The sequence below is a fragment of the Bison bison genome, unplaced genomic scaffold, assembly GCF_000754665.1.
Source record: "Bison bison bison isolate TAMUID 2011002044 unplaced genomic scaffold, Bison_UMD1.0 scf7180017864518, whole genome shotgun sequence".
NCBI classification, from domain to species: Eukaryota; Metazoa; Chordata; class Mammalia; order Artiodactyla; family Bovidae; genus Bison; species Bison bison.
In genome coordinates this window covers 13,858,768-13,884,876 of record NW_011495071.1, presented here as the reverse complement: position 1 = coordinate 13,884,876, position 26,109 = coordinate 13,858,768, and the positions used below count along the sequence as shown (strand labels likewise).

The 26,109-nt window shown below is 46.4% G+C and overlaps 1 protein-coding gene across 2 annotated transcripts in view; it reads right to left on the bottom strand.

The window, feature by feature from the left end:
* The window catches only part of ABCC8 (ATP-binding cassette, sub-family C (CFTR/MRP), member 8), a 79,700-nt gene that overhangs the window by 42,109 nt on the left and 11,482 nt on the right, over positions 1-26,109 (bottom strand). For both annotated transcript variants that reach the window (XM_010830524.1, XM_010830525.1), the window contains exons 5-11: positions 25,960-25,986; positions 24,267-24,509; positions 23,179-23,367; positions 15,136-15,300; positions 11,695-11,850; positions 5,527-5,661; positions 5,043-5,205 (exon numbers count right to left, since the gene is read on the bottom strand). In XM_010830524.1, the coding sequence (XP_010828826.1) occupies positions 5,043-5,205; positions 5,527-5,661; positions 11,695-11,850; positions 15,136-15,300; positions 23,179-23,367; positions 24,267-24,509; positions 25,960-25,986 (1,078 nt within the window). The remainder of the gene's footprint in view (positions 1-5,042; positions 5,206-5,526; positions 5,662-11,694; positions 11,851-15,135; positions 15,301-23,178; positions 23,368-24,266; positions 24,510-25,959; positions 25,987-26,109) is intronic.

Genomic DNA, 26,109 nt, shown 5'->3' with positions numbered 1-26,109 from the left:
CCTCCAGCTCCCCTGACACCGCCCCCCGGCCATGCAGCGGCCCCCTCCCCAGGCAGGCCAGGATGTGCATCAGCAGCCCACTGCGGCTGCACCAGCTGGCGGGAGGAAGAGCAGATGCTGAAGAAGTCCCGAGAAGCTGGAGAAGTCTGGAGGTCACCTTGTCCCCAGACACGGGCTGTCTTCAGTCAGGGCCTCCACCCAGGGGGAAAGAGGGAGCTTAAGACTCACCAAGAATAGCCAGGCCCTGGGTTTCCAGGAGGGGCAGGTGCTGGGTGCTCCGTGAATGGCAGAGCTGGGTTTGGCGGGGAGGAGGGGTTGTTTTTTGTTTTTCAGGACAAAGTATGAGGCCAGTCACATTTATCCAAGGTGAACCACCTGAGTGTGGTTCTGACCCGACCAGGAAGAGGGAAGGTTCCTGACCACAGAACTCTGGAAAAGACGGCAAACCCCTTTCCTTTAAACTCCTTCAATGCCTCCCTGCCTCAGGGGAAACCCAATGCACAAGATGCAGCACCATCTGTGGGAATGAAATAAAAGAGGCCAGGGCCAGGTGTGCACCATGAAAGCAAACCCGGGGATTTAGAACTGACCACAGGCATGGCCCCTGTTCACGTCACGGTCTCCCACAAGACGTGGAGGGCAAAGGCCACGCAGCCTCCTCTCCAATACCCAGGGCCTCAGTAGAGTCTGGCAAAGAGAGAAGGCTCTGGAGTGCTGCATGAAGGACAGAATGACCAGGCAGAATGTCGGCTGGGTGATGGGACCCTTCTGTCACCTCTGCAGAGCTTGTCCTCCAATGCATGGCTGGACTGGACACCTAGGGCTATGTGGGTGCTGCAAGAAAAGAAGGGTGGGACTGACTTCTAAGAGGAAGCACAGCACTCACCCCTGCTTTTCCTCACTTGGTCTTCTTACTAAAACCTGGCCTCTGCCAGCTGCAGCCAAACCTCCTCCTGCATGAAGCTTTGTGTGCACTCCCTGCCCACGTGGGCTTCCTTCTTCTCTATTCTCTGCCACTTATTGGCTGAGGACCTCAGAGAGTCCTTTCCCTTCCCTGAGCCTCAGTCTTTCCTGCTGTAAAATGGAACAACAGGGGCACACAGCTCACAGAGTCGTGAGGGTTAGTGCGGCCAGTGCGGAGCAGGTCCTGTGGTTGAGAACTCCCAGCCACACTGTCTCATGTACGTGAGTGCTGACTTCTCAGCAGAGTGTAAACTCCATGAGAACGGGAGCACATCTTTTGCCCTTTTGGGTGATTAACACAGGGCAGGGCTCGCTCAGTGCCATCTGAGTAACTCACATCTGTTTTTCTTTAAGAGGAAATACCCATTCTGGATTTTGATAGCAGGGAAACTGGACTCATTTCCTTTTCACCCCCTTGTGCTGACCTGCCCTGCACCAGCTCAGGGGTCCACACACAGGAGATCTCAGTGATGCTGACACTGAGACCATCAGATAGAGTGTCAGAGGTAACCTTGTCTGCCTGACAGTCTGACTGCCTGGTGTATGATGACCAGGTAACCTTGTCTGCCTGACAGTCTGACTGCCTGGTGTATGATGACCAGACTGAAAACCCCGCAGGCCGCACCAACGATGGGCCCCATCAGGAAACGTGACTCCAGGGCTCCACTGCGGCACCAGGACCCCATGGTTGGTGCCAGAAGGGAGAATGAAAGATGCCCCATTACCTCAAGCCTAATCACCTGTGTCCTAATTCCAGGTGACAGAGAGCAGAAGGCAGGAAGTCCAGGAGGACGTAAGTGAAAACACACTCAAAGCTAATAACTGCAGCCTGGCAGGGCCTCTAACCTGTCTCTCCCCATCCCACCATCAACCAACACAGAGAAACCCATCCCAGGAAAGGTGAACACCCAGCAAGCAGCACTTGGCTTTCCAAGCTCTCTCTCTCCGAGGGCTTTTCCTGTTCCCCTCTCTGCCATCTTCCATGGACCAGCCTCGGCTGCTCTGTTTATCTTTCTAGGTCACCAAGTACTGGACAGGTTAGGGGCCCTGGGCACACCCCTGCATAGCTCCAGAGCCCCTGACTCCTTCCAGAGTCATCTCAGCTCTGGACAACAAGCAGTCTCCTTGCCCTAGGTCCTCCTTCCCCAAACCCTTCACAAAGCTATGGCTTGTTGTCTGGGGGCCCATAGGACAAAAAGAATTTATTAGACAGGCTTCATTGGGCTAGCCCGGAAACCTAGGCATCTTATAATGCTGTTTACATAGGAAGCCATGGCCCAGCAGGCTGTAGTTCAGATCGCAGGAAATGAGCATACATTTCCTAGATGCAAAGGAGCTCCCACATGCCCCCGTCTATATGGTCCAAGGCTGCCTCTACCTTGCTGCCAGGAATCTTGGGGACTTGGTGCCCCCAATTTCCTTTCTGCTTCCCTTCTCTCTCTCCCACTGTAGCAACGGTGAGCCTGCCCCACTCCACCCTGCCACATTCTTGTTGGAGGGAGAAGCCCTCCCCTACCTCAACAGCTGTTCCTCCTGATGGGGTGTCTGGAAGCCAAGTGTCTGTAACTCACGGAGCTGAACATAGTGTGGGGTTACTGTTACCACGACCAGACCCAGGGGTAGGCAGAGCTGACAGACAGGCTGAAGAAGGCCTGGGGTTGTGGACACTGGTTTCCCTGAGCTCCCCAGAGGCTCCTTCCCAATTTCTCCTGTTCTATCAAGTGCTCACAAGAGTCCCTTGGATGGCAAGGAGATCCAGCCAGTCCATCCTAAAGGAAATCAGTCCTGATTATTCACTGGAAGGACTAATGCTAAAGCTGAAACTCCAATACTCTGGCCACCTGATGAGAAGAACTGACTTATTGGAAAAGACCCTGATGCTGGGAATGATTGAAGGCAGGAGAAGAAGGGGACAACAGAGGATGAGATGGCTGGATGGCATCACCGACTCAATGGACATGAGTTTGAGTAAGCTCCGGGAGCTGGTGATGGACAGGGAAGCCTAGTGGGCTGCAGTCCATGGGGTCACAAAGAGTTGAACACAACTGAGTGAATGAACCAAACTGATCAAGTGCTCAGTCTAGGAGGAGGCCACAGGGTCATGGCAGAGGAACCTGGAGTGTCTCAGTGAGGAGTCCAGGAAGCCTGCGATGCTCATCACTCCATTCTGTGAAAATCAGCTCTTAGCAGGATTTCCTGCAGAAAGATGCCATGGCTGGTGCCATGATGGTGGATGGGCTGGTCACTGCTGCATGGACCAGGATACCATCTGTCCTGTGCTGTCTGGCCAGACACAAGGAGGTGCTCAGTGCAAGCCCTGCCCTGTGAGAACCTTCAGGTTGAATGCAGGCCACTTTGCCCCGCCAGACCCTCTCTCTAGGCAGTGGACTGCCAGGAACACACAGATGACCCGAATCCCATCTCATTCCCCCGTGCCTCTCTGGGAAACACAGTCAGTGCACCCTCCACTGCTACCCACTGCTGGCACACCCACACGTATGTCTCTTCCTGGCGCATCAAGAGAGCCAGCTTCAGCTGGCGGAGGGGGTGGTAGTGTCTCTCTCTCCTAATTCCCTTCGTTTCCCATTCCCATCAAAGCCCATTCCAGGTTGCTTTTCTTCCATTCAGAGACCACAGCCTGAAAATGGTGTTCCATTGTGTCCTAAGTTTTCTTCACCTCATTTAGGTTCTCAGCTCTGAGAGTCTCAGAGATTCCAGAGAATCTAGTCTGAGCCATGCTATTAACCTAGACGTGACCTCAGGGAGATACCCACTCTGGGCCTCAATTTCCCATCTGTAAAATGGTTCTCCTAACTTGCAAAAACATTTCCCATTTACTTATCCCTGCCACATTCTGTGTAATTTCCACAGATATATCTTTTTATTCAAAAATCCCCTCTTCGGCTATGTGAATTCATTTAACCTGTACACTGAGTTCTTGCCCTTTTATTTTTTCTCTTTGGGGGCTTCCCCTCAGCCCTTCCTACAAAAATGGCTCTTAAACTGGGCAGATCAGGGAATCGGTATGGGGTCTTCTAGCTGCTAAATATCTACATCCTGATTATGGACTTGGGCAGTAACTGCAAAGCGGTGAGTCCATGGAGCCACTAGACCAACTGTGGAGATAAACTCAGGCCAGGACTCCATCCACGGCCTGACCTCTATATGCTCACTCTGACCAGGAAGCCATCTGAATTCAAGAACTGAATTTCTAATTTTGAGAAGTTCTTTTGGCTTTCTTTTCGCTGTTTTGCCTTGTGCCCTCCTTTAGCTCTTTAGTTATTTTAACACGTATATTTTATTATCTCTTTCAAACTATTCTATCATCTCTAAGTATTGAAGAACTAATTCTATTTTTTGCATTTGCTGACTTTCACTCTGATGGTGCATCTTTTCTGGTGGATTTTAATTTCTTAATTATTAGCTCATTATTTAACATGAATGTTTGCCACTAGAGTCCTATGTTCTCTGGAAAACGGTTTTAATATGTGTATCTTCTGGGACCATAAGAGTTTTATGCTTTTTTTTTCCTCTATTTTCTGGATTTGGGCTTCCCAAACCACTTGACTAATGTAAATTCAGTATCTATACCTGTAAGTACCTCAAGTTTGAGCTTTTGTTCTTTAAAGAGAAAACTTCTCACTCCTCTGGCCCCAGGGAGACAAAAGCTTCCTTGTAGCTTCCTTAGGGCAGTGGCAGCTCAGCCTGACTTATTGAAGAGAAGTCCTCACACTTGGGAGAATTCAAAACTGCTGTTTTTTATTCAGTTACTGATGCCTCTCAATAACACATCAGCTTAGTAAGACATCAAAGACCACATCTGTCTTTCTCATCACTGTCTCTTGAGGGCCAGCCCAGTGTCCTGCACGTGGCAGGCTCTCAATACAGTTGCTGGATCAATGGCTGAGAACACTGCTTTCTGGCAGCTCTAAGAGACAGTTTGATCATCCCTGGATGGGATGGTCCCAAAGTCTCCTGCTTTTGCACCCCTACTTCCTCCTCCAGCCCCGACACCCTATCCTGGCATGTAGGCAGCAGTACACAGTGCTGGCTGGTTGGTGGAGGCGGCGGGTACTCACTGGAGATGGAGGTGCAGATGGCGAAGGCCCTGAGGCTGGTCATCTCCTTCTTGCGGGTCATCTCAACCCGCGTGCGGAAGATGTTCTCCCAGGCATACAGCTTGAGCAGCTTGATGCCACGGAGCATCTCGTTGGTCTGCTTCAGCCTCTCATTGGAGTACTCCTGCCAGAAGTCCCCAAGTCAGAGGAGGGTTTCCTTTGCCCCCATCCCACCCAAGAGGAAGAAGCTGAGTCAATGCCCTTGCCGTTTTACAGATGATGCCCAGCTTCTGTCCCCACAGGAATGTCCCTGCATTAACCCTATTTCACAAAGAAACTGAAGTCTGGACAGCTGACGTGACCTGTTTAAGGTCAGTCACAGTGTGGATGTGTGAGGGGCTGTTTGGTGGCACCTGGGGGAAGAGTGAGGAGACCCACCAATACGAGGGGAGATGAGTTGGGGAAGGATGGGGAGAGGGGCCACATGCACACTGTGGATTCTTACCAGTGTGCTTCGCTGGGCCTGGGAGAGCTTGGTGGCCACGAAGTACTGGACAGGGGCCAGTACAATGATGACAGCCGCTCCAATTAAGGCACTGATCCCGAGGATGTAGTAAAGGAGAATCACACCCACGATGATCTGAGGGAGGGTTGTGGAGATGAGTTCCCTTTGACCTGGGGGCTGCCCTGCCAGGTCATGTTGATGTTGTTCAGTCACTAAGTCGTGTCCAACTCTTTGCAACTCCATGGACTGTAGCCCACCAAGCTCCCCAGTCCATGGGATTTTCCAGACAAGAATACTGGAGTGGGGTGCCATTTCCTTCTCTAGAGAATCTTCCCAACCCAGGGATGGAACCTGCATCTCCTACACTGACAGGCAGATTCGTTATCACTGAGTCACAAGGGAAGCCCCTGCCAGCGGGTATTAACAAAGTCTGCACTCCACCCCCCCAACCCCACCACCCTAAAGTGGGACATGCCTTGGTGTCCAGCCTTCCAAAGTTTCCTGGGAGAAAAGACGAGGTGTGACAGTGTGATTTCAGAAGGAGGGATTAATACGATGGGTTCGCACACAAGCAGAGAGTTTCTGGACTGGCAACTAAATACATTTATCTGCAAGCTTGACTGGGGCATTCACTCTCTCCAGGTATCCTTTCCAGATGGAAGCCAGTCTCAGAGCTGAGGCTGCACAAAGAGTGACGGTACCTTTTGTTCAGTTTGCTGCTTATCAAGGTTGATATTTCACTCTATTGGAAAAAAGTGATACCTGAGAAAAGAGGTAAAAGAACGGCACCCATGCCCGACAAAACGAGTCCAGGCTCTGAGAGTTTACTTTTTATTCTAATGTTCCTGGTGTTTTTAATTTTTAATGAATCCGGTAGGTATTCTCTAAAAAGAGAATTCATTCTGCTTCTAGCTTTATGTAAGTGACAGCCGGCTTCTGAATATTGATGAGAAGTGTAAATTACTCTTGCCAGCCCCCAAAGCCTCAAGATGACAATTTCGCAGGTTGCCTTCAAAGGCAGACACTTCTAAATGCAGGGCTTATTCTGGAAGAACAGATGTGCTGTCTTCCTTAATTGAAAAAAAAAGTGGTAAGGTTGGCCCTGCACTGCCTGAGCCCTCATCAAATTGGCACAAAGCTCCTGCACCATCTCAAGGAGAGAGGAGTGGGTGGCTGACTCTGTAATATCTATTAATTACAGAACACCTCCTCCATTAGCGGGTTCTTAGGGGCTGGAAAATGACCCCTTCACCATCTACCTCCCAGTGTTTAGCTGATGTTAAATGCTGGCACGGGCAGGCAGAGGAGCACATTAGGGAACATTCCTACTCTTGCTAGAACACACTCCCATTGTCATTCCGGAAAATTATCCTTGGCATCCACCCTTTTCATTAGCTGTCCTCATTTGGAGGCTATCAGGGTGTCGTTCAGCAGCTTGAGTAAAAATGGACACCACAAAAGCTCTTAGAGCACTCCCAGAGCACTCTCAGGGCCCCAGCTGGGTATAGGTCTCTGTACCCACCACCACCTCCAAGGCTGGCAGCTGCTGGGGATGTGACCACTGTTGCCACCAGGCTTATCCCCACAATTTGTCCACCCCGTGTCATGCTCCCCAGACCCTCTGTCTGCTCTGTTCTTCTGCAGGGGTCTGAATGGACCACGTGGAAGAACACACCAGAAATCAGGGATTTGGAGTGCGCAAAGCAAGTGTGGGGAATAAAAAGACTATTTTATCTCCTAGTCACAGGCCAGGAGAGCAATCTCGTGTAGTAGTGGGGTGATCACAGTCCAAGAGTCGGGAGCCCTGAGTTTGAATGCAGTCCCAGCACTTACTGGCTGTGCAATATTGAGTCTCAGCTTCTTCATTTTTAAGGTGGTGATTTTAACTGCCCACTTAGCAGAACTGTTGTGAAGATTGCATGCATGCACGCTAAGTCACTTCAGTCATGTCCGACTCTTTGTAACCCTATGGATTGAAGCCCTCCAGGCTGCTCTGTCCATGGGATTCTCCAGACAAGAATTCTGGAGTGGGTTACCATGCCCTTCTCCAGGGTTGTGAAGATGAAATGAACATATATAATAAGCACATATATAGTGCCTGGCACACAGCTGGAGACAAGGTGGCTGATCCTCCTTATTAAAATAAACAAACAAGCCTCATGGGAACTCTGTCACTAGGGAACCACAGAAAGGATATACCTGGGTATGGTGTTGCTACCAGCTTGCTGGGTCGCCCAGGGTAAGGCCTTTGCCCTCTCTGGGCTTCCAATGCTCATGGGATGAGGTGGCACAGAGGTCCCCACTATGGGCAAGTTCCTTAACATAGTTGTCCATAAGCTTCAGGGGGCCCACAAAGCCCCTGAAATTGTAGGCAAAACGTGTGAATGCACTTTGGTTTTTCTGAGAAGTTTCATTATGTTTTCAAAAGTAATAACCTATATGGGAAAAGAATCTAAAAAAGTGTGGATACAGGTGTATATATAATGGATTCACTTTGCTGTACACCTGGAACTAACACAACATTGTACATCAACTATACACCAATGAAAATTATATAAGAGAAGTATTTGCAGATCAGTGACGGTGTAGAGCTGGGGGCAAGTATGAGGAGTGACTCATCCAGTGGGTATGGGTTTCTTTTTTGGGGTAATGAAAGTGTTCTAAAATTATGATGATGTTGCATAATTCTGTGAACATGCTAAAACCCACTAAACTGTGCACTTTAAATAGGTGAATTATATCTCAATGAAAGTGTTATTTAAAAGGCATATGTAATCCAAAAAGATTCCAATCAGGGACAGCCTTTGGGGATGAAGGAATGGGGCTCCTGAGCTCTTTTCAACACTATCAAAAGCCTCGTGTGCCCTGTGGATAACCAGGCTGCATATGAAATCCTGAGCCAGTTGAAGGGATTATATTAGTTCTGGTGGTAATACTGGGTCTTGAGGGCTGGTCAAAGCTCTAAGTGCAAAGGTACAGTCTTTGAGGAATTAAAAACAAAAAATCAAGGTCTTCCTTGGTGGTCTGGTGGCTAAGATAAATGCAGGGGGCCTGGGTTTTATCTCTGGTTGTAACTAAGGGTTTGCATGCCACAATGAGTATTGAAGATCCCGTGTGCCGCAACTAAGACCCAGTGCAGCCAAATGAATAAATAAATATTAGAAAATAAATGTAAAAAACCTAGAAAATCAAATGATACTTCGTGATAAATAAGTATAGATAAGTAATCAGTGGGGGCTTCCTTGGTGGCTCAGCAGTAAAGAATCTGCCTGCAATGCAGGAGACTTGGGTTCAGTCCCTGGGTTGGGAAGATCCCCTGGAGGAGGACATGGCAACACACTCCAGCATTCTTGCTGGAGAATCCCATGGATAGTGAAGCCTGCCAGGCTACAGTCCATAGGGCCACACAGAGTCGGACATGCCTGACGTGACTAAACAGCAGCAGCAGCAAGTAATCAGTGGAGGTAAAAATTCCTACCTAACTTTCCTCCCACTATGTTGTGAGGGTTAATCACACAAGTGAGAGAAGCTGGACAGGCCAGGCACAGGGCAGGGGTTATTAGTTGTTAGTTAGTATTAGTATTGTTAGCAATGGTCCCTATGCAATAAAAACTATTATTAATAGTAACCAGGTTTGTAGCAGTTTTGTGGACAAAATCTCCTGAAACGAGTTGTTTAAGGGAAAACAAGTGAAATGATAAAAGATAAAATGGTAAATCTTAGCAGAGCGGAGGGGGCACAGGGGTCTGGGAGTGAGTAAGTGGGGCATAACATATATAGCTGTTACCATAAAAAGGACCATCAGATTTTCTACCCTTCATCCAATCTTGTCTAGAAGGAAATGGCAACCCACTCCAGTATTCTTGCCTGGAGAATTCCATGGACAGAGGAGCCTGATGGGATAGAGTCCATGGGGTCACAAAGAGTCAGACATGACTGAGTGACTAACACACTTCTTCCAATCTTGTCTAGCTGCCTCCCTATACAAGCCTCTTCTATTTTCCTTTAGTGTCTCTTAAATACAAACTTTGAGTTTCCCAGGTGGCTCAGTGATAAAGAATCCACCTGCTAAGCAGGAGACGTGGGTTTGATCCCTGAGTCAGGAAGATTCCCTGGAGAAGGAAACAGCAACCCATGCCAGTATTCTTGCCTGGGAAATTCTACAGACAGAGGAGCCTGGTGAGCTACAGTCCATGGGGTTGAAAAAGAGCTGGACATGAGTGAGCGACTAAACAACACTCTATGTCAGGCTCCCTGCTTGGTGCTTTGCTTACATTATCTAACTGAATCATCAGAGCAACTCCAGAGAGTAGGAATCTTCCCCTTTTTCACAGATGAGGAAACTAAGGTTCAGGATAGGTTAAGTATCTTGAACCCAGGGAGCCTGCAGACTTTCTGGGAATGGATCTGGGATTTTGGCTCTTGATCTGAGCACCAGAATGAAGATTCACCCCCAGGCACAGGACAGGAGTCACAGACTCTGTGGTGGAAGAGCTCAGGATGGGAGAAGGAGCAGACGAGGCCAGGAGTCAGTAAACCATGCAAAGAATTCTCATTCTATTGTTGGAGGAGAACGCGCCTCCTCCAGAGCCAATCTCAAAAGTTGTCTGGCTTTAGAAAATGCCATGTTAGCCATCTGTATGTCTTCTTTGGAGAAATGTCTATTTAGTACTTTGGCCCATTTTTTGATTGGGTCGTTTATTTTTCTGGAATTGAGCTACAGGAGTTGCTTGTATATTTTTGAGATTAGTTGTTTGTCAGTTGCTTCATTTGCTATTATTTTCTCCCATTCTGAAGGCTGTCTTTTCACTTTGCTTATAGTTTCTTTTGTTGTGCAGAAGCTTTTAATTTTAATTAGATCCCATTTGTTTATTTTTGCTTTTATTTCCAATATTCTGGGAGGTGGGTCATAGAGGATCCTGCTGTGATGTATGTCAGAGAGTGTTTTGCCTATGTTCTACATATGTATAGAACAGTCTTTTGGACTCTGTGAGGTGGGGGGGGGGATGATTTGGGAGAATGGCATGAAAACATGTATAATATCATATAAGAAACAAATCGCTTGGGGCTGGTGCACTGGGATGACCCGGAGGGATGGTATGGAGGGAGGTAGGAGGGGGGTTCAGGATGGGAACACATGTACACCCGTGGCGGATGCATGTTGATGTATGGCAAAACCAATACAATATTGTAAAGTAAAAAAAAAAAAAAAGATATATACATAAAAATAAAGAAAATGCCATGTTTTAGATTTCCAAAATTAAAACAGGCTTATTGGAGAATTTAGAAACGAATAAATTAAAATTTTGTAGGGCTTCCCTGGTGTCTCAGTGATAAAGAACACATCTGCCAATGTAGGAGACATGGGTTCAGTCTCTGATCTGGGAAGATCCCACATGCCATGGAGCAACTAAGCCCATGCACCACAACTATTGAGCCTGTGCTCTACAGCCCTGGGAGCTGCAACCACCAGACCCTCACACCACAACTACTGTGACCCACGAGAGAAGCCATCAGAATGAGAAGCCTGTGCACTGCAATGAACAGTAGGCCCCACTCACCGCAACTAGCGAAAAGCCCGCTCAGCAACAAAGACTCAGCACAGCTAAAAATAAATAAAATTTTAAAAGGAATTCATTTCTTTAAAAAATCATTTGTAAGCCCCCATGAGGCCCTTTAGTTCTTTTTTTCCTGTGTGGAAAAATGTGTGCAAAATGCATACATATGTGTTTTCCAATTTAGCAGGAAGCACACTGTGAATACTAAAAACACATCATGTTTTTAGATACATGCTTTGAATACTAAAAACACACTTAAAAACACATCATGAACACTTTTCAATGTAAGTAAGTACTTTGCTATAACACGGCTTTTACGTGAAAGTGTTCTACACATGATTATCCTTCAGTTGTTGGGTTTTTTTAAGGTTGGCTGCAGTTTTAAAGTCTTAGTGACCATTGCCTTCTTTGATCATCAAGAGAGACGCCTAGACCCCTTGGAGAGTGTGAGGCAGTGCAGACACCCAGGATACACCCCGTGGAGATCCCAAGGAGGCGAAAGGTATAGGTAAACATGCAATGGAAGACGGCAGGCTCTTAGCCACCGGGCATGCACCAGCAGATTCCGATTTTGTGTCTCCCAACTCCCAACAAAGCACATGTCCCTTACCTGTACTGGCATGGCCCAGAGGTTTGGGCACAAGAAGAAAAACCACATGAGCTGGTTGGTGTCGATGGCTACCAGGTTACAGATCTGCCCGGCTGTCATTTCCCCCATGGAGAGGTTGGAGGTGGACAGGTGCATAATTTTATTGTAAATCTTGGTCTGGAAATGAGAGTAGAGTGTTTCACATTTGTCATCATCAACCCCCTAATCACCACTCCAGATGCCATGTGTCTCTAAAGTGCCAGGGGCTTTTCAGGCCTCCCCCCATGGAGCCCCAGAGCAGCCCTGTAAAGGGCACTGCATGACTGTTCCAGTTTTATAAATGGAGAAGCTGAGGCTCAGAGAGGTAAAGGGCTTTGACTACAGTCCAAGCAAGTCAGAGAGGCAGCATTCCCATGAGGAATCTACACCAGCATGACAAGCTACTTCCCCAGCAAGCAAGACCTTTCCCTTGGTTGGTCTTAACTGGACAGGACTTAATTGGCTTTTAAATCTTAAATGCAGATTGTCATGCCCAGTCGTATTCTTGATTTACTGGAGGTCAGTGGAGAACATACTTGAGAGCCATAAAAATGATGAAAGGTGGCAGCCATCTGTTTTAATGTGGTTTCTCCAATGGGGAAAGGGGTTTGCTCTGGGGCTAAATCTTGTCTTAATTGAGCCTTGATTAGCAACAAATCTTGGCTCAAAAAAAAAAAAAAATTGAGCCTTGAAATAAATACAAGGGTTCAGCCTGGGAAGGTCTTATGTGAGACAAATGTGTATGTCGATCAGCCCTAGCACTATCCCCAGTCCAGCCACCCCTGAGGACCTTGTTCTGTCTCTCCAGGGCACATGAGGAACAGCCACAGTAATGGCTTCCCATGAGCTCTGAACCTAAAAGCTCTATGTGCAGAGTGATTGTGCCTTCCAGAAAGATGGCAATTTTCAGGCTATGTGTCCTGAAACAAGGAAAAATGCATTTCTGTCTTAATGACCTGGGGATGTCTGCTCTTGAAGGAAATTTTATTGTGCATTCTATTGTAAGGTAGATTCCCAGCCCTTAATTCATCTTTTGTGTAAAGCCAGGCTTTTTCATGGGGCAGGTCTGCTTAAAGCATGAACTTCTTCTGTCTTTTTTGAGTTATGTACACCATGGTTTAGGTTTAAAATAATGGCAATGACTTTTTTTTGACAGATCTAGGCTTATCCTAAGTTATATACAATCAGTTTTTAAAGAATAATAATAAATCTAGTTTCAGTGAAGTAGGAACATAAGTAAACTAACAAAGAAAGCATTATTAAGTAAAGACTAGCATTCACAGAATTACACAACTAAAACCTGGTATATGTCAAAAATTATATACAATACAGGAATTTTGCTTCATAACCTTTTGTGCAAGAACTGTGGCTGTTCTCAAACTCACAAAGACATAAATCTTTATCTATAGATTTCTGTAAATCTTTGAATGGAAGAATTTTTTTCTAATTTGTTCCCATAATTAATGCCAGCATTTTCTTTTGGGGACATAATGTATTAATCTTTCTTATTCATTCAAAATATTCAGACAGTTTAATAAAAACAATTACATGCTACTACATTAAAAAGCCATATTTGGCTCTTTTAGCATAATTGGAAAATATTAGGTTAGAGTGTGATTTATGACAGAAATAGAAAGTAGATTTAATTACAAAACTGCTTGGCTACAAAACTGGCTGTTTTTTGTAGTGGTACATGCCTGCTTATCACTGGAAGGCTCTGAACAGAGGTTGGGATTTTAGAAAGGTTTTCTGAACTTGCAATAGCTTGGTTCTCCTAGATCTGAACCCCTATGAGTCTTAAGGGTCTTGGATTTTTCTGGGATCTTTCCATCATTTTCACATGAAGACCTTCATGAGGAAATGGCTCTGCTTTTCAACAAAAAAAGCATTGGCGATGGAGTGTTGTCATGCACAGCTTCACAAGTTGTGTACTACACAACTCCAGGGGGCGCCATTCACATGGACTATACCAAGATAACCAGAGTTTGGGCCTTGACACTGTCCCCAGCCTAGGCTGTACCCTTCTCCTTAGTCCCTTTTCTGCATTGCTTCTGATCCTGGCTCCCAGAGGACCAGTCAGTGTAAATGACTTTGAGGAACATTTCTGAAGAATGAGGCAGCTTTGGGATTTAGTCACAACCTCTCAGTGTTCTACTGACTTCATGGGAATTGCTGGGTAAGGCAGAATCTGCTAGCTGTCCCTCATTATCCATTCTCTTCTTTTCATAAGAAGAATTTGTAGCAGGGTAGCATAAAAGCCTGTCAAGAATAAAGCCACAGTTTCTAGCTTCTCTAGGTATAGCCATGGGGCCAAATGTTCCCCAAAGGGATGGGTGAAGATCTCTGCAACTTCTGCATCATGATTTGAAAAGAGGGCAGCCTTCCCTCCTACTGTCCCACCTTTATTATTGTTGGTTTAAATGTAGACACAATAGTGGCGATATCCATAGTCACATTAAACCATGGGACAAAGTCATGTGAGAAGGCTTGGCAGCACAACAGTACAGAAGGAGCCAAGATCTCTGATGACTGTATCAGCCCTGACCAAACGTGAAAGACAAACTTCCATCCTATTTAAGCCACTATTACACTGGGTCTCTCCATTCTAACAGTGGAACTAAAATTCTAATGAAAACACTGGGGCTCATTACTATCTTGCCTAAAGGGTCCCTGAATCCTTCCTGACCTTGATCAGCCTTCCAACAGACTCTGAGGAGGAAGTCACAGCAGGCAGTAGCAAGAACCTAGACCCAGGGACCAGACAGGCCAGATATGTCCCTCTCATCATGGCCTGAGACTTAAGAGCTCAAATTGATCTTGGTCTGGTCTGAAATCGCTCAGTCGTGTCCAACTCTTTGTGACCCCATGGACAATAGCCCACCAGGCTCTTATGTCCATGGAATTCTCCAGACAAGAATACTGGAGTGGGTTGTCACTCCCTTCTCCAGGGGATCTTCCCAATCCAGGGATTGAAACCTGGGTCTCCTGCATTGCAAGCAGATTCTTTACCATCTGAGCTACTCAGTCTATCTAATCCTGGTATGTCAAAGATGCTTTTTTGTAGCCAAAGAAGACTATCCAGTAGCAGAGCCCTGGAACAGAATTTGTAGAAGGATTATGAGGCTGCACTTGCATGCAGCAGGAAAAAGTTCTGTGATTGATTAGTGATGTCTGTCCCACTTCGAGGCTAAGCAGCTGACATCTCAGATCTAGTCCAAGGCAGAACTAGGGCTGGAACTACTACAGTTCCAAGGCCAGCCCAAGGCACTTTCCACCGTGTCGCACTGCCTTGTCAATGGTTAGTTTCAAAACACTGTCAAAAGGCAGCAAAACAATACATTCACAGGGAAATCATTCTTGAGTGTTCATGAGGACACATAATGTGCTCCTTATTGCATAGTGAAAAGATAATCATTCAAGTACCTGTATTGCTCCTCTCAAGTTAATTCCAGTTTCAATGGCGACATAGTAAGATGCTTGCAGAAATGTCCTTTGCAGTAGGAGGGCAAGGAACAGAAGCACGGCTAAGACATAGGCATTCGCAAGGAACTCTTGGGATGAGACAAAGTAAACTCCGAGAAACTGTGTCTGTTGGAAAGAGAAATTCAGAGGTAGCTGTCATTGCCAGCAAAATGACTGCCATTAATACCTGTTATGGGCCACAGAGGCCATTGTTATAGGACTCTCCATGCTTGAAAGCCTTGTGCAACTGTTTATGAGTGGAAAAATCAGGCTAAACATTCTTGTAACTATAGGGAGAGTTGCCTATCGTCTCTTCGTCAACCCACTTAGGTAAACAGAATGTGACCCAGTTCTAACCTCATGTCCATAAATATGATTCTTAGCTTTGTGGGCATGAGGCCAGGGGATTTCACTCTGAATGGGGGCAAGAATAAATAGAGCAAATCATAAAGCAGTCAAAACTAGAACCACTAAAACAGATCGCAGGAGATGTATTCTCTGCTACAAAAGTGGAATCAGCTGAGGTTTAGTCTCACACTCACCAACAGCCTGCACTGTAGAAATTTCTGGGCAGAAAGACCAGCAGAAAACACGGCAGCAGTGCTCCCAGGGAGGGATGGACCGCATTGCCTGTAATGGACCATTTCAGACCCAAGCACCCCAGGCTTGTGGGCTCCTGGGACCTCCTTTCAAATGGAAAGCTTTCTGAACCTCCAGCAAGATCTCAGATGATAAGCAGTGGGGAAAAAAAACCAAATGGTTTGATTTTGTTGCTAAAGATACCAGAGAACAACAGCATGTCCGTTTCTAAATTCAGCATCAACAGCTCCCAGGAAAACTTTGATCTTGATTAAGTCCATCGCTCCACATCAATGTTTCCATGAAGACACAGCTCACCCCTTTCTGAGACTCTGCCCTGAACTCTGCAAGTGATTTGGAAGGTTGTGGGAGCTGCTGCTGCAGGGTAAAGAGTGGTGGGAACAAAATGATGAGAAGGAGCCTGAGGGCGTGTCCACACCAGGATCAGGCTGAAAGGTCAGGATTCTAAGCGGACGCCTTTTCTAGAGTCAGAAATCCCTGCATCCTGGACATAGACCTTTCTGACAGTAGGAAAGATTGTGCCTCTTGGTTCAAGAGTGCCCTTCCACCAGCTCTCACAGGTCCATGGAGCTGGTTCTGGTTACAACTATATTTCCCTTCCTCTGTGGAACAGGGTCGCTCCCTTTTGGGGTCAGCAGGAAACAGTCACAGGGCACACTGAGGCCTCTTAGAAAGAGGGTCCTACTGAAACCTGAAGCCCTGATTCTGCCTCACTTGTTAAAGCGCAAGGGGGAAAGGCAGAGGGGGAAGGGAGAAGGAAGACAGTGGGGGTTGCTGGGAGCAGCAAAATGGACCTTAAAATTGGGCTGCTGAGTTTGAGACCTGATCTTACAGGGAAGCAAGGGGCAGGGCCCAGTGTTCACCAGGTACAATGCTCACAACACCCAGTGAGAAGCACACCATTATTAGACCAGTTTTATACATGAGGAAATGGAGTTTCATCATGGTTCAGTGGCTGGCCCAGGGTCACATGCTGATAAAGGAAAAGATGTGAACATGAAACCATGTGAGGCCAAAAACGCTCCCGTAGATCCACTACCTGAGCCTCATCCAACCTGTTAACTTTGAGTCTCCTACTGTCAGCTGCAAGCTTGTGACCTTGCAGGGACTGGAACCTGCCCACTTGGCTAGTTCCAGGTCCAAAATGAAGGCATCTGGTCTAGGGAAAAACCTGGTCCTGTTTAACATACCTTGGAATTCTTCCGTTCTACCAGCCTATGTAGCCTTGGAATTCTTCCGTTCTACCAGCTTATGTAGAGACCCAGCTCTGGAGAATGGACTCCATTATTTTAAAGCCATAAAGGACATGGTGGGGATTTATCCCAAAGTAAATACTTTTACGTAATGAAATAGCTGTATGTGCAAAGATGTACTGTCTCTGGGTTAGAGAAGGCAAAAATCCATGTAAATGTGTAACCACAAGGGATGGTTAAGTATATTATGATACTCATGGGAAACACTATGTATCCAAGAACACCAATCAATATGAAAGCTCTTAAGTAGCATGGAACGGCTCACATTCACTATATCACAATGATCAGAAAGCACATAGGCTGCAGAATGAGGGCTAGAAAAATCAACCGATCTCACTGTTTAGGTTACAGGTGCATGTGTGTTCTTTGTTAAATGCACTCATCAATATCTGTACATTTTCCACAAAGCAACAAATTCTCTTTTTAGAATTTGTTGGAATTTTTGGTCTAAAGGAAAAGCCTTGCTCCCTTTCCCCAAAATGCACACACCCTACGGTCAGAAATAATATTTATTTGGGTCAAGAGTTTTATGACCTGTTAAAATGAAAATCTGCCTGCAGGTATAAGTCATTGGGTCATTTTTTTATCTCTCTTCAAAGAGACAGAATAAAAGAGATAGAGGCCAGAGTAGTTACCTTTTGATTAAGAAGTAGGTACTAGACTAGCCAAAGAGGCCAGGGATATTGCTCGTGGACGGCAAGCCCTGGGAAGCTTCAAATGGCTGTCAGGGCACTGGCATTGCCCAGCACCTTGACAGCTGGAGAGAAAGGCCAAGGACTTACAGCTTGACATTTGATGAGTGGAAAATGCTTTGGAAGATCAGATGCCCTTGTCTCACATTTTCATAAGCTCTCAGGGAAGAAATTGTATTTGTTTCCAGGGGTTTTCATAGTAGCACTCAATAAATATATTTTAAAGTAATCAATGCATATGATCTTCATCTCCCATCTACTTTTTATAGAAGCTATCCATTTCCCTATTTTACAGTTGAGCCAATCAAGGCATGCTGAATGTAAGGTTCTAGCTCTGGAAGGCCCTGGTAAAAATGTTGATAACTGTCTTTGACTGCTTATAGACCAAGGCATCCACCCATCCAACCACAACCATTTGACATGGTGGTTTAGAGTTTGAGGTTAGCCCATATCTGAGTTCAAGTTCTGGCTCATTATGTTAGTGACTGTGTTTTTAGTAAGTTCCTCAACCTCTCTGAGCTTCAGTTTTTTTACATGTAAGATGAAGCTATTAAGGGTTTCTACTTCAGAGAGCTGTTATGACAGTTCAGTGTAACAATGTAAGTAAAAAGTTTTCTTAGGACTTCCCCAGTGGTCCAGTGTTAACACTCCACACTCCCAACGCAGGGAGCATTGCCTTGATCCTTGGTTGGGGAACTAAGATCCCATATGTTACATGGTGTGGAAAAATAAAGATTTGTAGTAAGCATGCTGCTCTGCTGCTAAGTCACTCCAGTCATGTCCGACTCTGTGGGACCCCATAGACGGCAGCCCACCAGGCTCCCCCATCCCTGGGATTCTCCAGACAAGAACACTGGAGTGGGTTGTAGTAAGTACTTATACTTACTACATGTAAGTATACTACAAGTATATGGTAATGTCTACATTTTTCATTGAAAAATCATTTCTCTTGTGCTTCTGGGGTGTCAGGCATGGAGCTGGGCACACAGAGATCAGCCAATGCAGATCATGTCTTAGGAGACTCAGGGTCAAGTTGAAGAAAAAGAAAATGAGTGTTTTGATGGTGCAAACATAGGATATTACAGGAGCACAGAAGCGGAGCATCTAATTCAATCAGAGGAAGGCTTCCTGGAGGAGGTGACATCAAAGACATGTCTTCGCAGTTCAGAGGGAGTGAGGCATGCCAGACCAGAGCAGCCACATGGACACTGTCATAAAGAGACCAACCCGCACGTTGACATCACAGTCACAGAAATGTGTATAAGTTCTCAAAGTACCCAGAGTGACAGCCACAAATATGGATGTCCAGATGGGGACACAGATACACACAGAAACAGACATACCAAGAGACACAGGGACAACAGAAAGACACACACAAAGACTCATAAGCAGGTCCCAGAAGAACTCAGTCAGAAACACACACTAACCTACACACGATCCCCACGGAGGTTTAGAGGCCGTGTGAGGCTGTTTGGCCCTGAGATCAAACCCAAACTGTTCTTTCTTCCTCTGCTCAGCTGACAGCCTAGAGCAGTGCTGGCCAGTTTCAGATGCCAGCAGTTCTTTATAAATCCAATTCCCTTGCCCTCCAGCCAGATCAGAGGCACCCATGGCAGGTGACAGATTGTGGGTGGGGGCTGGGTGACAGAGGAGGCTGGAAAGAGACCTATCAGGGGTTTTGCAGGGCCTGGGTCCCAGCACTCCCTGGGGAGTGACGGTGGGGATAGGAGTGTTGAGGACCTAGCAGGCCATATGACACTTCCAGTAATAAAAGAAGAAATAAGAAATGCCTGTCCTTGAGGATGTCAAGGGCGGCAAGATTTCTTGCCAACCATGAGTATCCTGGCAAGGGAAGAGATGACAGGGCAGCCTCTGATAACAGAGTAAACAGTGGGTGCCCGGCTGCGCCGACTGCAGCAGGATGGATCCGGGTTGAATGGGAAGAAGGGCTTTCTCATGGAGAGGGTTGTTAAACACAGCTATAGAGCTTTCTTCTGTGTTCATGAAGACCAGAATAGCACCTGTCTCTCTGGGTGAGAGCCACTGGGAGGCAGGGGGTGGTGGTGAACCAAATAACTTCAATAAATGACCCCTTTCCCCCACTAGACCCTCCCTGGTGGCTCAGACAGTAAAGCGTCTGCCTACAATGCGGGAGACCCGAGTTCCACCCCTGGGTTGGGAAGACCTCCTGAAGAAGGAAATGGCAACCCACTCCAGTATTCTTGCCTGGAAAATCCCATGGATGGAGGAACCTGGTAGGCTACAGTCCATGGAGTCGCAAAGAGTTGGACACGACTGAGCAATTTCACTTCACTTTCCCCCACTACATGAGAATTAAGGCATATCCCAGGCAACCACACGACTGAGGACTCTCTGTTGCTGACATTGGAGACGATATTTACTTTCAACTCTCGTTTCTATGTCTGTAATTTGCTGATTGCATTTGGGCTGCTGGGAACAAATATTAAATTTGATAAGACCTGCTGCCACTGAGGCAGGGCCATCTGTCTCGGCGATTTATGTGCTGACAAGTAACTGAGACAAAAGCATTCCAATGAGAGGGCAGCAAATCCCAATTCTCTTTCTGTACAAACAAAGAGAAAAGAGAATGCAAAGCTAACACTCAAATGAACTAGTATTCTAAGTGTTGCTCTTACCATTTCTTTGACACATCTGGCCCCAGAGTTCTTAGGAGACTGGTATAAGAGTTTAGGGAAACACAGGATGAAGAAGATGATGTAGACAAGCTGATAAGGGCTCTGGCTGGTGTCACTTTTCCCTAATGCCAACAATCGGCTCCACACTGCTGCAGGCTTATCAGTGTGGAGTATTTGGGAATCCCCTATGGCTTCCCTGGTGGCTCAGATATAAAGAATCTGCCTGCAGTGCAGGAGACCTGGGTTTGATCCCTGGGTCAGGGAGATCCCCTGGAGAAGGACATGGCTACCCACTCCAGTATTCTTGCCTGGAGAATCCCATGGACAGAGGAGCCTGGCAGGCTACAATCCATGGGATTACAAAGAGTCAGACACGACTGAGTAACATTTCTTTTCTTTTTTTTTCATTTATGGTTAGTCTGAAGCTGAAGGTGACACTCCTTTTTTACAAAAGAAACAGTCTCTTCCCCCCATTTTGGGGCCAAATAAAGTTCAGCAGCTCAAAAGCCAGAGAAGGTCTCAAGAGCCACTGAAGTCTACATAAGCAAAAAGAGTCCTAATCATCTTTTCTTTTCTTTTTTTAAGGCTTTCTCATGTTAGTTTTTTAAAGAAATTGATGCATTATATAAACATTTTTAAAAGTGAAAAAATTGTGAAGTACTGTAAAGTTTTCATGAAATTTATTTCCAAGTTAATAGTTCTCACATCCTTAAATGAACAAGAAATCTACCCATCTTAGCCTAGGTAACTCCTACTCATCTGTCAAGGCCCCATTCAAATATCTTCTCCTTCTCGAAGCTGTCATGATCACTGGCTGAGTTAATTACTCCTTTTCCCACAGTTCCTCGTATCTACTTCCAAGTAGCAGTATTTAACACACGGGTGGCACTAGTGGTAAAGAACTTGCCTGCCAGCGCAGGAGACATAGAGACACAGGTTAGATCCTGGGCTGGGAAGATCCCCTGCAGGAGGGCATGGCAACCCACGCCAGTATTCTTGGCCTGGAGAATCCCATGGACAGAGGAGCCTGGCGGTCTACAGTCCATAGGCTCGCAAAGAATTGGATACGACTGAAGTGACTTAGCACACATAAAATGTTTCATTTAGATTTCTCCCTCTTCCATTTGGTTCCATATTCCTCGAGGCCAGAGATGAAGACTTGATAATAGTAATCAATTTAACATCATGATTGTAAGTGCCCAGACTATGGAGTAAAAGAGACTTGGTTTCAAATCCTGACTCTGTCACTAACTAGCTGAGAGACCCTAGGGAAAGTTACTTAACCTCTTTGAGCCCCAAGTTCTTCATCTATAAAATGCGGATTAAAGATACCTACCTTATAAGTTGTATAGTTTGTCAATTACATCTCAAAATGCTGTTACAAAAAAAAAAAAAAAAAAAAAAACTTACCCTAAAAGGCTGTTTTAGGGATTCAATGAGATAACACATGGATAAGTATTAAGCAGTCAATAAGTGGTTGTTATTAATCTTCCTCATCGTAACCATTGTTTCTATACTCTCACAGTCTTACCCAGGTCTGGCACATGGTATGGCTCAATAATTGTTTGCTGAGTAAATCAGACAGACTTAGAGTGTCTCATATTCCTGGCCAAAAGTGCTCAGCTGATTAATTATGTCTCTGGAAAAAGATTCATATGCACCTCCTGGGAATTAAATGGTATCTGCAGTTTTGGAACCCACGAGATGGATAATACTACACGAGGGGAAGTCGTAAATTAGTAATCAGATCCCTAATCAGTAATTACCTGCATCATTTTTGGACTGTCTATTTGTGGTTAGAAGGTTATAATGATGTTCCTGCTGGGGAAATAAGACTCTGAATCTTATTAGAGGTGAAAAGTTTTCCATTTTGTGGCCATGTAAACCTGGCATCATCGACTCAATGGACATGAGTTTGAGCAGACTCTGGGAGATGGTGAGGGACAGGGAAGTACGAGTGTGCTGCAGTCTGCGGGGGTCCCAGAGAGTCGGACGTGACTGAGCGACTGAAGAACAACAAACCTAAGCAGCCGCAAAGAAACAGACGAAAGAATCAGGTACTCCACCCTCACCCCCAGAGTGAATGGTACTGCCCCCAGGAAGGAAAACAAACCCCAGAAAGATTTCCTGTCTCTGTCGTCCGACAAATTTCAGTTTGTAGCATCTTTAGAGCCGGAAAGGCCATTGGGTACCATCTAGTCCAATGGGTTTCAATTACTTTTAAGACACGGGATTCTTTTTTAAAAAAGAAATTTTAATGGGAAGTTCTAACATGTTAATAAAACTGGGGCAGCTTTTAACAAAATTTGGAGTGGAGGGAGAAAAAGCCCCACAGATGGAGGCTTCCCACTCTCCTCCCCACAACAGCAGCCACCAAAGTGGCCCTGCAGAGCCTCAAGTCCTATGAGCATACAAAACTGAAGAAGAGAGATCCATAAAAGTTATCGAGAGTCTGTTAAGATAGCATGAATTAAAAACTAATAAATAAAAGCTTAGACACCTCCTGCAACTTTCTGAATGATGACATAACCGAGAGAAGTATTATGGTGATTACGGTATGCTGCTGTTTCGTTGCTAAGTCAAAAGCGTAGGGCACCATAAATTCTTTAGGGGCACAAGCTTGCCTTCTAGCATTTCTGCTGACCAGGTGCAGACATCTCCTAGAGACAGATATTGCTAAGCGCTCTGCATGGTGAGGAACTGCCTGGTGCAGCCACTCTCACACACATCAACCTTTTGCCTGTTCTCACTAGTGAGTGAAAAGCTTGCCGAGGGCGCCCTGCTCTCCCCCTGGGGGCCTACCTTGGGCTGGAAGACGCCATTCTCCTTCCCAAGGTGGTCCACGATTCCAAAGATGCACAGTGGCCCGGCGAAGCCCAGCAGGTCAGCCAAGATGCGGAACGTGCTGCTGAGGACCAGGCGCCTCCCGAAGGCACAGCAGAGAGCCTGCCAGATGGCCCGGGCACCTTGTGTGCTTTGCGTGTCCTTCCGCTGCCCAGAGAGACAGAGTCAGAGTGGCTGAGGGCCCATTCACAGCAGGGCCCAGCCTTCCAGGGAACCCCTGGCTCCTGCTGCCTAGAGAAACCCAGTGGCCACGTCTGCTGCAAAAAGGTGGGCTCAGGGAAGAAATTATGGAGTCACCAAGTGCATGGTTGTGTGGGTCCAAATAGACACCTAACGTGGTCCAGATAGGGAAACTGAGGCCAGGTGATGGATCAAGGTCACATGGCTGGGCAGGGACTGCGTGGTGAGCATAGTGCTATAACAAGGGCATGGCATATGTCAGTCCAATGCCACTGTGTCTGTCTTGGTGTTTTCCTCTGCTAGGGCAGAGGCAGTGAACGAGCACTGGATTGGGAGTCAGGTGACCAGCTCTGCCACCTGCCAGAGGTAGGCTAGCTCTGGGGAGGTCATGGCCTTTCTCAGGGCCTCAGTTTCCTCATGAGTGGTTTGAGGAGATGAGATGCCTTCTGGCCTAACTCATAGAGTTACTGCAAGGATTAGGCCACTAATGCCCTTACTCTCCAAATGGGTGACAATCCCCACCTGTACAGTCACTGAGCTCCAAAAGAAAGACCACAAGACATGGGAAATCAGTAACCAGTAGGGTTACCTCCCTGTAGAGCCTCAGTTTCCCCACATGGACAATGAAAGTGTTAGGCTAGGTGATCTAAAACGTGAGGACCATTCCAGCTGTGACTGTCCTATGGGTCTTTGATCTTGGACTTCTCCCTGGTTCACTGTGTGACTTAGGGCAAGCCTCTTTCCCTCACAGGACTCAGTTTCCTCACTGTCCCATCAGGGGTTTGACCTGATGCTTTCTGAGCTCCCTGTCTGTGATGCTAAACCAGAGGGCAGGGAATGGACAGTGTGACCATGCCCCCACTGACTGCCTGGGCATCGAAGGCCTCGCAGAGCCGCTGGTAGTTGGTGAGGGCCCGCATGGCAATGGGCAGCTTCCCAATGGCTCGGAGATCGATGGGCTTCTTGTGGGCAGTCTTGATGAAGGCGTTCATCCACCAGTAGGTGCCTTTGGACAGCAGGTTCACAAAGGGCTGCAGGAAGCGCACCCCCAGGTCCTGCAGGTCCTCTGGGGGCTTCACCTCCCTTGGTGTCTTGAAGAAGATGTACCTCTGTGGGCACACGGGACACCAGGGAAGGGTAAGTGCAACTTCTCATCACCTCTACTTTGTCCCAGCAGAGACCTGGGGTTGTGTCATCCCACCCTTGACTTCTAACAGGTCGGGCCATCATTTGCCTCTTCCCAGGAAAAAGACCCCCCAACTCCTCTTGACCACCAGTGCCAGGGCCTCCTGACTCGTAAATATTCATTGAGGTCCTACTTTGAATCCCCTGGGCTGGGTTGGGTTGGGCAAGAGCAGGAGTCTCCCGTATGCCACCTTCTCTCTCCTACAAATCTGAAGAAACCACCATGTTCATATAGGGTTTGCAGAATGTGGAGCCATGCAGACCTGGGTTCGAATTCTGCCCCCTCCACTAACTAGCAAGGTATCTTTGGACAAACCTCATCTAAAATGTCTCATCTTAAAAGGGGATTTTACTTGCATCGCAGCGACGCTGTGGGGGTCAGTGGAGGCAGAGAATATGAAAGCCTGTGTACCCTGCAAATCACCAACTAAAAGCAGAGGAGTCAGAGAAATGCAAATTAAAGTAGCACTTCACACTCATCAGACTGGCCCAAATTAGAAATGGCTGGTTGGAGGAAAGGAAAGGGCTTTCTAATTCATTGCTGGTAGATTACAGCATTTCTGAAAGGCAATCTGCAAAATCAATTAAAATTTCAAATACACAGGCCCTTTGAGCCAGCAACTCTGCTCCTTGGATTCCCTCCCATAGAAACAGAAGCAGCTTTACATAGATACAAGTATGTTTAATATGCCATTATTTGTGATGGCAAAAATTTGGCAACAAAGTGAACACTTATCAATAGGGTAATGGCTCAGTTACACAATGGAATATTATGCAGCCATTAAGAAAACTAAATTAACCATACTAGACTTGGAGTGAGTCCTAAGAGATATCTGATAGATGAGAAAAGAAAGATGTAAAAAACTACATATAATATAATCCCATTTTTATAAAACAAACATTGAGAGAAACAATACCTATTTATGTTAAGGAGATATCCTTAACAGATGCAAGTATGTAGCACAATATGTTAGTAAAAAGAATGAAAGGATACATGCTTGAATGTTGATATGGGTTACCTGGGGAGGGACAGGTTGAGGGAGGGGAAGGTAAGAATCTCAGAGAGGGAAAGGGGGCAAGCAGAAATGATTAAAAAAAAAACAAAACTCAAAAGATATGTATGCGCCACACTTAACACATTTACTAATTCATGTGTAATTATATGAATACATTAAAATAAAACAAGCCCCCCCACCTCAAAAAGAAAAAAGAAATCAAACTCAGAGAAGTCAGAACCTGAAGTTTTATTTCCTCCCTATTAAACCCAGAGTCCTTTAGCCTTGGCTGTCACCTCCTTTCCCCCTGGGAGCCTGGGGTAGAGGGTGCTGGGCTGGATGGAAGGCTCCTCCTGAAACATCCCTCACTGGCCTCAACTCTCCTTCTGAGGACGGGTAAAAGAAGCTGACTCCTTCTAGGACGTGGCTAAGAAGCAGGGTGGTGGCCCACATCCAGGGGCAGGACCCTGGTCAGCAGCCCTGCCCTGGCGCAGGTGTGTCCAAAGGTGGGTGGCAGCCCGGGGGGCCT